This window comes from Rissa tridactyla, chromosome 6 (assembly GCF_028500815.1).
Source record: "Rissa tridactyla isolate bRisTri1 chromosome 6, bRisTri1.patW.cur.20221130, whole genome shotgun sequence".
NCBI classification, from domain to species: Eukaryota; Metazoa; Chordata; class Aves; order Charadriiformes; family Laridae; genus Rissa; species Rissa tridactyla.
Window position 1 is genome coordinate 37880242 of NC_071471.1, and position 15541 is coordinate 37895782.

The following is a 15541-nucleotide window of genomic DNA, read 5'->3' on the forward strand; positions in this document are numbered from 1 at the left end:
GATAGATTCCTGGTTTTGTCTCCAGACCTGGTCAATCTGTAAGATACATCTTTAAAATTACTTACTTCTGTTGTGCCAGCAAACACTGTTGTTTTGGGGATTATCAGTGTTCAGCATTGTCTATCAGAGAAGAGAAATGAGAAAAGGAAATAGTTTTACATTTCTGGAGTGTCACTTAATTTAATTCATCTCCAGTTTGGACTGAAGCCATCCCTGGAAACCTATGTATTTTTAAAAAAAAAAAAACCAAAAATGTGGACTAACTGGCTTTGGGAATACATGCTTTCTGTGAAGAAGCAGAAGAGTTTCCATCTCTATGACACTGGAAGGTCTAATAATTTGCTTTCTAAGAGTACTTCAATCTAGCAGTGACTGGTGAAGGTAGTGGCAGGATTTTGATTCCGTCAATGAGAGAGAAATGCACAACGGTGTATTTACACAAATTCCTTTGATTCCGCGCTGTTCTGGATTTGCTGGCATACCTTCTCAGTGGTGTTTAACTTGCTGTGAAAGCATGCAAAGTGACCTTTCATGGTCAGTGTGGTACAGCTTTAGCGATGTTTTGTTTGTGCTAGCAAAGCTATTATCCTAACTCGGGCGTTTTTCCCAATGTGTTTGTGTCTGTCTCTTGTGTGGTTACAGTCACTCGTGTGGCCCATCAGTTCAGATGTATAGTTAAAAGCCTGACGTGGAGGAAAGGGGCCATTAGGTCATGCTTTTCAAATTCTGTAAACTTAGTGTTTTGTAGAGTAGGCAGGGTCAGCTTTACGATAGAATTTATGACAGGTGATCCTTCCTGATTGTAAATGCTTCTCTGTTTAGAAAAAGGTATTGTGGGGTGCAGCGAGGTCTGGCTGCTCTCTGAGGTGGCAGCCTCACCAGCTGAGGCCCTGAACCACTGCCTGCAGCCAGGTGAGACGGCCATGCCAGGTGAAGGTAACCAGGTTCTACCTAGAGTCCAGACCATCAGGAAATTTTGCAGTGACAAGGGGTCAGATGAGGCTTTGAGCAGCCTGGTCTAGTGGGAGGTGTCCCTGCCCATGGCAGGGGGTTGGAACTAGATGATCTTTAACGTCCCTTCCAACCCGAACCATTCTGTGATTCTGTGACAAGCTGGAAGTCAGTCCATGGATCAGGTTGAGGGTCAGGGCTGGTGGGGCTAACCAGGGGAGAGACAGCCGTGTGGTATCTCAGAAGTACCCTGGTGACAGGGCAGGATGGAGCTCAGAAGGTTAGTCTGTGGGCTGAGGTTTGGATCGGGGGGCCCATGGCCAGACAGGGGGGCGGCTGTGGCTGAGCTGAAGACCATCAGTCCCATGACATAGCTCAGAGAAGGACCAAAGGTCACAGAGTGAGCTGAGCTGGGGCTCCAGGGCCCAAGGGTGAGGGTGGATGGAGGCCCCAGCTGAGGCTGGACAGGACCTCGGGGTCCTGACAGTTATAAGCCTTTAAAAACTGTGTGAAAGTAGCATTATCTTGGCAGACCTGACACAGCTGAACAGCAATATGGCAGTCAGTATCAACCCCAGATCTTTTGTCACTTTCTTATCTGTGAGATATTTTCATCCACTGATTAAGACTACACAGTACTTAGGAAATAAGTAAACTGGGGCCTTACCCAGCTAAGCAGTGAATGAACGCACTCGGAAGAGTTTGAGCTTTGTTATTGTCTTTGATTCACCAAATACATGCAATTTGGCAGTCACTTTTGACTGAAAGCTGAACACAAAAGCCCAAATATAAGCTGTGATAAAAAGTAATGCTTTTGTCCCCCAGCCCTATAGTACTATGAAATTGTGGGGGGTTTTATGTCTGTGTTTTTCCTAGATTTATAACACAGTTCAATGACATCTGTCTCTGTGAAGAGTGAGCTGGGGGACTGCAGCGCACTTTATTTGAAGCTGTCTTTGTGAACCTTGTGTTGACTGCAGCCGATACAAAATATAGCAGGGTGATTTATATCCACAGTGGTGCCCGGATTCCATAAGCTGTGCTGATATGAATACTCAGTGAACAAGAGCTGGCTTCCTTGTGTATTGTGCTGTCAAACTTTAAGTGTATTTAGTGTAATAAAGAACAGTTGTTTTTTTTTTTTTTTTTTTCCCACCCTTTTTTTTTTTTCCTTATTGAAGCAGTGCAAGCAAAGCTTAACTGTGAAGGTAGTTTTCAAGTTTTCTATTCGAAGTTGTCCATTCACCATGTTTGGCTGGAACAATCCACAGCTGGGAATATGTAACTATCCATTCATTTTCCATTCTTATCAGGGACAACCAAGTATGAGGAGTAGTAATGTCCCAGGGCGGCTGGGACAGCAGCCTGGGGAAGTATCACTGTACTGGGCCTCTTAGATGGCAATGCTTGGAGACATAGAATCATAGAATGGTTTGGGTTGGAAGGGACCTTAAAGATCGTCTTGTATCATGATTATCTTTGATCTAAACTCATCTCATATGACATATGAGCTGACTTAGTATGGAAGAACACATCCCAAGCCAGTGGAAACAGCCCACTAGTCTAAAAAGAAGTTGGAATAAGAGAAAGGTGGTAAGCTGTGAAGGAAAAGAAAAATAGACTAAAGCTTGGTAATGTAGAACTACAGATGCTCAGATATTATGGTATGAAGAGAGCAGTGGTAAGAACTGGTTTGCAAACCTTCTTCTCTGTGGTCCTGTTTGTCTTTTGCCTCTGTGCAGGGGGAAAATGATCCATCCATACTTAAAACAGTCTCTGAGTAACACAAAATATGGTCATAGTATGTGTTCTCCTGTTCCTCTTGTTCTGGTGCCGTGTTTTACAGATATTTCAATCCTATATGTACATAGCTTTCCCTGTATGATTCAGACCTTTAAAAGTCTATGATGTTAGTTTGGAAACTTGTCTAAAAGTGTGCAGTTTATTAAAATTTAGCGCAATGCCCATCAACTTGTTTAGAACTGTGGTGGCTTGATAGTTCATAGGAGCATGTTAACACTCCACTTGTAGTTCTCAAGTGATATGTTCTATCAAAGGATAACTTAAAAGAAACTGTATACTTTCTCAGTGTTGCTTTCTTGTGTTTCCTAGTGGTATATTCTCCTTGACGAGTAGAAAAGGAATTGGATGGTTTCAGTATTTTTCTCTCGAGTGGAAAAATGTTTACAGGCTATGGGCTAACAATCTGTTTGTAGAGACTAACTTCCTTCTTCAGAGAACTAGTTACATTATTCTGATAATCTACGTATGCAAAGATTTGATAGAGAAGTCACTCAGTTGCAGGGGGTTTTGGCCCATTTGTGCAGAAGGTCAGACTAAGATTATCAACTGTCTCTTCCTGTTCACAGGAAAAATCTTGAGAAATTAATTCTTCATCAAGGTTGAAAAAAGCAAAGGCTCTACAGTTTCTTTTGGGGCTCTCCAAGGCTCACAACTGAACAACAAAGTAGTGATGAATTTCATGGGTCTAAGCATTTTTATTTATTTTTAAAGTGTTAATGAACAAAAGTGAAACTCTTCATAGGTGAAATTACCAATACCATGATTCTGAAACCGTATACAGTATTGTGTGAAACAAAACATTCTGTGTTTTAGAAACATTTATGCATTGAATTTTTTAGACTGTTTCTGAACATTATTTCCAGGCATGTTTCTGGATGCCATGTTATTGACTTGCCATTGCTGGTTTTGTGCTACTGGCTTGCCAGTTTTGGATTTCTTATGAACCCCTTGTTCCTGGTTAGACAGTACTGTTGTAGAGGGAAAAAGTCATTTGGAAGGACTTTCGAGTTTGATTGTTTGCATATGATGCAGTAAAGTAAGAAATGGTTAAGAACAGAAGGCAGCTAGACCGAAGTGTTGTACTGACTTACCGTTGTATCTCTAGGTCTGTAGCTTCCTTGCAGCACAGGAGAAAAAAGGGCATTCTGTTGTCTTGTAATTTAATTGTAGGAAAGGTTAGGTTCACTAGTTAGAACAAGAGTCTGTGTGATCAGCTGGTTAAACCATTGTCTGCTTCTGTTTAAGGCTCCACTTTTCACTTTCTCTCCCTCACTCTCTCTCTCTCTCTCTTATTTCGGGTGGGATTTTTTTGGGGTTTTGTTGTTTATTTTTTACGGTAGCCCTGAGACTTCCAAGTTAGCCTGAGGAAGTAAGATGCAATCCTATGTCCAATGCATATCTTGCAGTAAATGAGATTTTAAGAACATAGAACTTGGTTCATTTAATATTGAATGGTTTTTTCTTCAGCCGTAAAATTATAAACTTTAGGAAGTGAGAAGTGGATACTGTGATGCTTTTGTAAATAATGTGTATAGAGCCTGATGCAATGCAAAGGAAAATAATTAGAAAGACTTCAGCTTGCTTTAGAGCAGGCTGCGAGCAGTGTTGTATGCATTTTGTTGTTCATTCTTCATTGTGCCTCTTCTCATCATTTGAAGCTGGTGCCACAGGCTTTTATTGTTCTGATGCGCTATTTTCCCTTCCTTTTTCATTTCCCCCTGAATTTAACTGTCTCCTTCACCCAAGCCATTTTGCAAATATCTACTAGTTTTTTTTTTTTTTTCAAAGGGACAAGATGCAGAAGGAGAGGGGGAGAATATCTAGAGTAAAATAGCGTGAGGCAGGAGGCTCTTTACATTCCTGATGTTGACTGTATCGTTGTCACAAAGTCCATAACGTTCAGCTGTCCAAATAACAGCTTCCAAGCTTGATTCCTAGAAACAGTTAAATCTGACTTGGCAGCTCTGTCGAACTGTGTGTTACTGGTTGTCTGGGCTGGCAGGAGGAAGAGGGTTTCAAGAAGATCTGGATGGAGAAGGGAGGAACAAATTGAGCATGGTGAGATCCCTGAGCGCTTTAAGTGCGTACGTAGCAGGGAGAGAGGAGAAACAGGCAGTGGCACTTCACAAAGATGGCTTCTCTCAAGCACTTTTTTCATTTCCACCCCTTCCATGCTTCCCATTTCCCAGGAGTACAGCGTACTCATCCCTGACCTGCTGTTCCTTTCTGCAGTGTGCTCAGGACGTGTACTGGTGGGGCAGGGAAAAACCACAGGAAATTTGTTTAGATGCAACAATTACAAAATTCCTTGCTTAACCCTGTTGGTACCTCTGTCCTTCTCTATTGCTTATGAAGACAGACAGACATGTCTGGGAGACAAGACAGCTAATTTCCAGGCCAGTTTTCTCATGTGCTTAAAACCAAGCAAAATGCGGGCAGTTCCCGGTGCTGGTTATAAGACACAATAAAAAATGGGGTTGTTTTACACAGAGTTTGTTCATTTCTTGTGAGATAAAGTTGATTCAATTTTAAGTACTGTTGTAGTCCATTTTCACAAACTTTGATGAATTTAACTTGATGTTTCCTTAAACAGAGTAGAGAGAGAAAAAAAAGTGTTTATACATTACTTGTCAGTTTTGAAGTGCTTTTGGAAATAAATAGCATGTTCTTTTCCTGACAGGATTTGAAATCTAGCAATCAGCGAGATGAAATTGCTGCAGCACGTGCATCCCTAAAGGAAAATTCCTCTCTCCTACATTCAATATGTTCAGCTTGTTTGGAACATTCAGATGTTGCATCCCTTACAGCCAGCAAGGATTCAATTTGCAATGAAATACAGAATGCTCTCAATGTAATTTCTAATGCTTCCCAAGGAGTTGGAAATAAAGTAGGACAACCTACATCTCACACAGCCACTCTTGGAAGTGCTCTTGATGAGCTTGAGGTACGTAAACCCATAAACTTGTGAGACTGCAACATTTTTGAAAAAATGATTGGTTTGTTTTTAAATTAACTATTACTATCATAAGCGACAGACCTAAAGGCATTAGAAATTAATGCTCTGCTTAGTCCTAGTCTAAACAGTATCATTCTCAATTATTTCATTGAGAAGCATCACTTCCTTCAAAAGAGTTTGGGATTAAGTTTTCATGGGTGTTCAATAGTTGACTTCGTTCGAACAGCAGGCAAGAATTAGTTCCAAGTGTGTCACTAATGGTGGAGACAGGCACATCTTTGAGGAGGTGGGCAGAACCCATGAGTTCAGTTTACAAATAACAGTGATTATCAGATGATGGTGATCACTGCTAACTTGACTGCATTTGAACTAGTACATCGCAAGTTGAAGTCATTTACTCCAAAACTTGTCATTAGAAACCTAATTGTATTTTCTGCTTATCATTAAATAAAGTGACATAACCAATATGTTTTTATAAGTTGTGCATTTCTACTTCCAGTAGAAGTAGTCAGTTCTTTCTCTACTCCTGACCTCATCCTAAGCTTTTGTATGGAGCTTTCCCTTTTTCTCATGGCTGCTCTGTCTCTTACCAGTGTTATTTTCCATTGTCCTGCCAAAAATGGTAAAAGATCTTCTGTAGATGAGGTTACAGACCATGCTCCTCATCTGGTGTAACTGATGTAGGCCCAGGTCAACAAAAGGAATGAAAGTTTCCAAACATATTTGCAATATGGCTCTTTATGGTTGCAAATTCTTCGACTTATCAGGTCTCAGCCTCGGAACTCCAATGTTGTTGATATGTTTTCAGGAGAATTGATGTTATAACTGATGATAATATATATTGTCTAACATTTTCAAGGAAAGGTTAGAGAAATACATGGAAATCCATATCTAATGCAAATCTTGTATTGGCAGTTTATTGATCAAAATGGACTTCTCATTCATGCTCAAAGCTGAATCTGACAGGTTTTCTCCCCCCAAAGGAACAGGCTACAATTGATGTTACATGTCATCCTTCCTTGCTTCTCACGCTGGCTTTTAAAATTACAGTTTCTAACCTATTTTCTTAATAAATGGAAGAAAAAAGAAACATTTAAGAGTAATACATGATTTGTTCCAATGAAACTCTGAATGACAAATGACATACTGTAAATGAGAGCTATCATTTACCTGGTTTACGTAGAAATTTTTTAAACAAAATTTGGCAAAAGGATTGCATCTTCTGACCACAGATGAATTAATCTTGACAATGGTATGTGAGCATTACCATTTTAATGATTTTTTTTTTTAAATGTAATTGAATTTATTATTGGTTTAAAATTTAAGAATAATGACAATCACAAAATGGAAAAATTATCTTTTGGATTTAATTTGTTTTTAATTGGAAACATAAGAACATAGAAGTCTGTTGTAAAAAGCTATTTGTTTATCCAGTTTTAAATATATTTTTACCTATGTAATACAAATGGGAACTGAATCTGTGTGAGTTAGATAAAGCACAATTTATAGAGCATTTAACGTCTTAAAATGATTTTATTAATTAGGTGGTTGCACTTTTCTTTCTTTACAGAAAGTTCTATTGACGAAGGACCTGAAATAACCTTTGCTCTATCTTCTTGTTGCAAATACAGTGCCATGAAATAGATTGATATAGCAAATAGTCTGTTGGGAACAAATCTCATTAAATGTTTATAGTGTGGAAATGTATCATGGAGCTTACCCAACAATCTAGTATCTAGATGTTTTGCAATGTCATTCTTCCTTTGCTACTGCTGGCAGCGTGAAAGTTATTACAGATTTATAGGTGAGAAAACCACCAGTAAAATTAGAGTGGCTAACTCTTAAATCAGTAGATTCTCAAGAACTCCTCTTAAAGGCTCCATGTAACTACCATGTCATTCATAAATAAACACAAAATTGTAACGTTACAAATTTGTTTGCCTATTAAAATCTGTGTTAAAAGAGCATGTAGGTGCAGGTTATCTAATGCCTTTCGCTGGTCTTGCATCTTCTGAACGTAAAGAGATTTCTCACAAAATGATACAAATCTTGCATGCCTGACTCTCTGTCAGCATATTCATCTGGTATGTGATCCTTTAATGACCATGGCTATCTAGCAGAGCAATTACATATAAGATGTCAAAATACTGTAAATCAGCCCAAAACATCAGGAAAGATAACCAGGTTTTTGGATACCTGTGATCCCCTTTCTCATGGATCAGAAGACCAATGAGGGAGAAAATAGGGATCTAATAATTCTGTTTGAATGCTCACTTATGTTTAAGAACTCAGGTAGCTAACCACTGTTTAGCCCTGGTAAAGTAAAACCGCAAAATGCTTGTTGCATATCTGGTGTCTTCTGATTGGTTGGAAGTTGGATTGTCTTTTCTGTGTAGAGGCACTGATCATAAATATTTGATGAAATTGCTTGAAGAATTTAATCTGTGGGCAGAAAGTTAAGTCATATTTCCCTGGTTATTATTGCCTAGATTTTTTTTTTTAGAGCTGAACTGTAGTAGCATTTTTTTTGCCAGTGCAATTTGTCCATCTTTGCATGAACTTTCTACAGACTGTCTCCTAAAGAAGACATTTCTACTCCCGTTTCATCTGAGATTTGAAGGCAGTCATTTTGCTACCTAAATCGCTAATTGGCTTTCAGTTGTGTTTAGTCTTCCATAATCAATGAAGCTGTTTCTTTCTATAATAGCACTTAAATATTCTACTTGGCAGGTGTGTTTTACATTATGATGACCATTGTACATATAGCCTGGTGCTGAGGGTGCTTACTTGCCAGGCCCTGGCAAAATTTCAGCTTTTCTTCTCTTTTTCTGAGAGAGAGCAAAAGTCGTATTGTTTTGGTATCTACCGAGCAGTTCTTAGCTGGCTCCATCTACTCTACTTCTGCAAAAGAGGATGAAAGCAGGGGACTGCCTATTTCCTTTGCTCTGTCTTTGCTAGCGTACAGTTTGGCTTTGGTTCCAAAGTTGCATGTGAGAGTAATGTTTCCACGATCAATATATTTTGTACATCTTTCAATTAGGAAGTAATTAAGAGATACAAATAGGGTAAGTATGTTGCTCTTATGGATATACAAATAGCTGTGGTTTTCATCTTCAAAATATTTAATCTCTTTCCCTCCTTTTCAGTATATTGCATGTATCTGGATAGGTGAACGTTGGTTTGAGAAAATCCAGGAGCTTGGAAATACGTAGTTAATACTTTAACTTTATCTCAAGTTGCATCTGCTGGATGCACATAAACACCTGACAGAGACCCATAAACCATTTTAATGGTCTATCCTGTCACTTTCTGAATCAAGTCCATAAACTTAGTGTTAGACTTTTTTATAATCTCTCAGAATAGACAACAGAAAATTGCACTAGCAGTAGCACTGGCCTGATTTTTTGTGGTAGTTTGCAGTGGTATGAAAATCCCTGAACTCAACACAGAAAATGTGGAGAGAGACAGAAATTCACTAGTACCTTTTCTTTCTAGTCATTGTTTCTGGACATTTGAGGACTAGAGTTCATGTAGCTCCCATTTCTGGTATGAAGCACAACATAATCCTTGAAGTTTAAGCCCCAGAAGGTCTCACAGGAGTTATTTAGGAAGGTTCATTGTCCACTGATTTTTATGTATGTAAATAGATAGTAAGTATGGGGCTGCAGTACTGAGAGTACTTAAACAACTGGAATACTTTTAAATTCTTTCAAATTTAAAGACTTCAGGGCAATGAAACGGTAGTGGAGGTGAAACCTACACTGATCCTGCAAGTTGGGAAATACAGGCTTCCATTTGAAGGACACAGTAATGCAGAAGGAACCTGCAGTGGTTTCCTTTGGAAATAATCAGAGTATGAAGTCTGATTTTTCTCTAGTTTTGCTGGACAATCTCCCACCTCTCTCAAAACAATTCTGTATATTTCAGAAGAGATGGGAGGATTGAACACTTAAAAAAAGTCTTCCTTTCCCTAAATCATACCTAAAGCGTAAGAGAATGTTAATAGTAACTAGCAAGAAAATTTCAAGGTGACTGAAGTCCCCTTTCCTAGCTGTTTAAGCTTTTATCTTATGATGTTCTAATAGAACATTTTCACTACTCTTAGAATTGCTTAAGCTAGACAGTACCTGAAACTGTGATATTCAATCTAAATTGAAAAAATAATTAAAATTCTTCAGCTTAAAAGTAGTCCGGCACATGCTGGATAAGCACAGATAAATTCTGATTTACCTGTCCTAAATTCCACTTAAGGGTATATAGCATAGTTTTCCTGTTTAATATTTCTTCTGAAAGCTTGGAACCACATTTAGAAGTAACAGGTGAATGGATTTATATGGAATATAGGCTTGGTGATCTGGACCGTAATGACACTGTTTCAGATGTTCAGTTAGATTAAAAATTACTGGTTTGAATTTCTTTAAATGCTGAAGCTCAAAGAGACTTTCAGGTTTCATGAAATACCACCTCTCCTTTTCTTTCTTTTTAGAATGTTTGCTTGACACACAAATGTAATTAATTTTATCATGCCAAAACAGTCATCTGCTTTTGTTTACCCTAGTGAGTCAAAAGCAAGAGGACACTTATACCTGTGTCCCTTGAAAAAACAGTTGTTGAACAAAAGCTACTATTTTGACCTTTGCCCGTATTGAGTCTGTTAAAGGTAACAGCAGTGACTTTCTGTGACAGCGTGGGATTATGTTAGACTGAAAATCAGCAGAACTAGACTGCTCATGTAATGTGATTTAACATTCTCAGCTGTGAGCCAGCACTGCTGGTTTTGTGTTCAATCCAGAGGTCCTCCTCATCTCTAAAAGTCTAAATTTTGGGGGTGTTGAACCCCTCTTTCAAACAAAGCTGAGACTCTGGTCTGAGATGCTCAGATAAAACAAAGAATATTACTGAGTAGTAAACTCATACACAGTGTCATAATTGTAAATAGACATTACAAGCTTAGTATAACATAATTCTCTTTTTAAGAATTTACAAGGTAAATATACAAGACAGACCCATTGTATGGGAGGGTAAGGAAGACAGATGACCCTCAGTAAGTGTAGACAGACACAGGAAAGAGTTTGAAATAAGAAACGCTTTTTTTACAACTGCAGTGACAAAACTTGAAGAGGAGAAACAATGCTGTCCGAGAACTTGGGAAGATGGCATGCTGTCACCCGTTTTAAGACATACCTTCTGTATGGCCATGAACCTGGCAGTCTGGGCCTCAGTTCTTTGCTTATAAAATGGGGTTGGTAGCTTTTTGTTGTCGAGCAGGATGTGGTGAAGATTCGTATACCAAATAGATACTGCAGTGATAAGAATGCATGCACGTTTATAAAGGTAGACAAGTAGCGTTTCTGTCTCCAGAAATGAAATGCCTTGTAGAAGAAGAAATGCCAGATACAGGTGTAGAAGAGAATGAAAATCTTGCATCTTGTGCAGCAAAAGTAGGAAACAGAGGAAGGACTCAGAGACAAGGCAGTTGTGGTCAGACAATGTCAACATGGTCTGCAGGTAGATGTGGTCTTGTTCTACTTGTTCTGTGAGCTGCTTAGGTGTGAACCAGCTCCGGCTGGAAAGCTCTGTTGCTGTCTTAGTGCTGGGTCCAGGCCAGTAGGATTTGATAACATGGATATTGGCTTAGAACTAGCGAGATCTGAATGATAGAAAGAAATTGGCTTTGTCTGCGAATGACCTATATGCATAGCCCCAAGTAGGGAAAACAGAATCTGCCATGGTCAAAAGTGTTTTAGATACTGCAAGGGGAAAGGGCTAGTCGCATCTGGGAAGCATAATGTCACTGTAATTCATGCAAGTGAAAAATAAAGCAACAGCTTCATTGGGCTGACTTTTCTTACCTGTGCTCCTGATGTTTTCCAGAATTTAATTATCCTGGATCCTCTTGTAGTGAATGAAGAGAAAATAAGGCCATCACTAGAGAAACGTTTGGAAGCTATCATCAGTGGTGCAGCTTTGCTAGCTGATTCTTCCTGCACGCGTGATTTTCACCGAGAACGTATCATTGCTGAATGCAATGCTATCCGCCAAGCTCTCCAAGACCTGCTTTCCGAATACATAAACAATGTAGGTAACCAGGCGCTTTTCCTTTTTTTAATGTCTGTCTCAAAGCCTATTTTAGTGCATATTAGAATTTAACCTATAATTAGTGTAAATTAGAGCTTAACCTATATTTCTGAACATGCTCTTCAAAAGGTTGAAAGGAACGTTTTTCTACCTAAGTCTAAGCAAAAGCTAAATATGGACCTCCAGAAATAGTGAGAATCGTATTATATCATACAGTCTTTGGAAAATGCTATATTACAGGTACGATGTACTAATGTTTAGGTTATTTTAGGCTTGTTGTGAACTGTCGTTAGTACAAAACAGACATAATCCTTCATATGCTGGCAACAAGAGTTTCTTTGTGATTTCATTTCCTAGTTCCCTCTTAAAATTTGGGGACATGGTTTTTAAAAGGTAATCTTAGTTCCTGTAGAATGCAAGAATTAAAATAATAATTTGTTAAAACATAAGTAATCTGTTAGTATAATTTTGAAGTAGAGTGTTCACACCACTACATTTGATCTGTTTAAGAGCACCAAGCACAAGTGTAGAAATTACTTAATTGCTAAATTAGAAAACTAGGACTGTTTGGTAAATCCAGAAATCTGGTTGTCTGGCATGCTTATAGGCCAATTAATCTGTGAATTTTTGAAAAGGAATATATTTTGATTGTGTTTTAAAAATAACTACTAAATCTAAAGAATGGATTTGGCACTTCTTATGTCTGGCAGTTAAATGATAAAATGGTGAATACTTGGATACTATTAATGTGGGTACACAGTGTTAATATTATGCTTTTCCTCTGGAAACATTTTCTGTAGGCATACTGTTCTTATCTAAAGATACTTCAAGATGATTCAACAAGCACATTGAGCGGATAATTATATGATACAGCTATTTGTTTCTTTTTTTGGAAGCTGAAATTCCTTTCTATTCTGGAAGTCATACTAGTTAACTCAGTCCAAAGCCGTTCTAATAAGAATGTTTTCTTTGTTTTATCCTGTTATTAGGATAACAAAGTGTAAGGACCAAGATAATGTATGCATATCAGGTCTTTTTTCATTTCACAGATATTGTACTATGTGTACTTTTCTTTTTATTTACTGGGGGGCAAAGGGCAGCTGGGATTTACAGCTGATTTATTTCATTTTCTGTGAATTCAAGTTGCTCTTTTAGTCCCTGTATGAGATAAAGATGCTTCTCTATTTTTACTCAAAATTTAGCTGCAGTTTCTGTTGAATGCAACATAATTCTTGAACCTCTCTGGTGGTGCTTTACACACGGATTAGCTATATGGGATTTCTGTAGCTCCGTTTAGCTTGGAATGTTAGCCTTTGATACCTTCTTGTAGCAGACGTCTCTTGCGATATCTGTTCTAGGGTGGATCAGGTTTGCTGTTAAATGGCTGAAGGTTTAACTAGGGAGGGCATCAACCTGTAGTAGCCACAGCATGTGGGACATGCGGGTGTGGTGTATAGCAAGCGTATTAGTCCAAAAGACCGCTGTGGGTTTCTCACAAGAATCCTTTAGGTAAATTCTATGTCTTACAGTAGTAAAGCTACATGACTGTAAGTCAAATGGTTTTAAGTTCTTGGACTCTTGAAACAAAATTGTGATATAACACCAAGTGTCATATAATTTGCTGCAGAACACAGTGTCTGCACAAGGTGGCAAAGACGAGGAGGGAAGCAGAAAGGGAGAAACAGAAAAGATTTAAAGGTACAAAATGTTACACTAAGGTTAAATGAGAGGAGTGAATCTGAAGTTTTTAGGGTTTTTTGGTGTTCTTGATCTGCTTATACAATTAATATTGATCTCAATGGAAAAAGTATCACCAAGGATAGTTTATGGCTCTTACTAAGACTGGATTAAATAAGTTTTTCAATGAGAAGATTATCAGGTGTCAGTTAGTATATTTCACAACTCTAACTCAGTGAAGAATAGATGGTAGATTCAGGAGACATTGCTGATTTATCACTGTCCTCTGGGCTCTTCTATTAATATTTTCAGTAAGCTAGGACTGTGAATCGAATGAGCTATAAAAATGATGCAGCCATTTGTTAACATAGTACAATTTAAGGACTAGGCTGTTTCCCTTCCTCTCCTTGGGAACACTGTTGTAGTCCACAAGAAATCACAGTGTCTGGATAATACTTGATGGGAGTCTATGTGTATGTTCTTACAGTGTATTTGTGCCCTGTGCCCAGAGTGAGGCACAGAGGCTCTGTACAACAGCTCGTGCATGAGACTGGAAAGTTTTCCTTGCCCACTATCCACAAAAGGCATGCTTTTGCTCCTGTCTTCGTCCTGATGGTGTATGGATCACAAAACATAGCCTACCCACTGTCATTTCAGTTCTTTTTAATCAGTCTTATGAGGTGTACTAGTCAGCTGCTTGGAAGATTTTTGTCTGACAGACAGATACGTGTCTGTCATTTCTTGCTAGTATATCGGTTTGATTACTTTTTTTAAGGCTTCTTTTGTCTGAGTGTTGCTAGTGGAAGCTGCATTGCTTCAGAGACACCACACGCGGTAAGTGCCACCTTTGCAAATGCTCCTCTAGCAGTTGGTTTGCCAGGAAGCTGTATGAGCTGCACTGACGCTGGTAACATCCAGGGTATCTCTAAAGCCCCTGGGTCTGGTGCTGATGGTGGATGTGGCCTGCCTGGTAAGTGTTCAGCCGTAACAAGATCATTGCCAAGGACTTGAGTGCCTAAATTCTGTGTCAATTCTGCATCATCTGTTTTTTTGAAACTAGCCCTCAGTGCCTAAACAAATGTGGGGGAACTTATGATTTAGGCCTAACTATTTGAAACAGTATAAGGAATATAGCTTTTGTGGTTCCTCAGTTTGTTGGGGTTTGGTTTGGTTTGGTTTGGTTTCATTTGGTTTTTGTTTTTTTCTCAATTATTCAAAGTCTCTAATAAGCTCTAAGGACATCAAGTGAAATCGAGGACCTATTGGTGTCAGTGATAAAACTTAGAGTTTTTACTGCAAGCTGGGAGAAACATCTTTTCAGCAAATAGTGCCTTTTATACAAGTGGCTGCTGTTTTCACAGGGGCTATATCCCAGTGAGGCGATGCAATGGAAAGTTAAGCAAAATGTTCTCTACACTAATAAAGACCCACTCTGTCTCCAAGAAGCTTTAAGGTTTTCTGTTCACAAAGTAATTCCGACATATGGTAAATTGCAAATATATTTATAGTTCTTCTGAAAGGCAACAATTTTTCTTCTGGTATTTTGGCATTATTTGTGTACTATTGTTATCCTCTCTAAATTTTACTCATAGACATATTGTTAAGGGATATATTTGCATTTCAGGACATCAAATAACAGGAATTACTACTCAAAATTTGGATAGCTTATCAATGGCAGAATCATACTATGGCATGTGGATAACAATGTATCCATAGGAGCAATCATTTTGTTCTAGTAATAAGCACTTGCATCTTCCTAATGACAAGCTCTTGTCTTGTCTCTGCTCGTACTTGAAAACTTATTGAATACATTGGAGTGCAACAATATTAACTCCATGATTCTTGAGTTCTCTCTGTGCTTTTACTCCCAGTCACAATAGGGATATGCACTTATCGGGGTGATCAAAATGGATAATGGAGTTGTGATTGAGTGTGGGTTAAAGTGGTTGTTGTGAGCAGCAATTAGGATGATTGCAGGCACAGCTTTCTCTGCCTTCATTAAATAGGGAGGGTATGTCTGAATAATTATTCTGTATCCACCTGTGGGTTTGAATAAAGATCACTGGCTTGATTGTT

At 38.6% G+C, this 15541-nt stretch overlaps 1 protein-coding gene across 3 annotated transcripts in view; it reads left to right on the top strand.

Annotated features, from left to right (window-relative positions):
- Positions 1-15541, top strand: part of CTNNA3 (catenin alpha 3) — a 533166-nt gene that overhangs the window by 115901 nt on the left and 401724 nt on the right. For all 3 annotated transcript variants that reach the window (XM_054204553.1, XM_054204552.1, XM_054204554.1), the window contains exons 6-7: positions 5435-5698; positions 11585-11788. In XM_054204553.1, coding sequence (XP_054060528.1) covers positions 5435-5698; positions 11585-11788 — 468 coding nt within the window. The remainder of the gene's footprint in view (positions 1-5434; positions 5699-11584; positions 11789-15541) is intronic.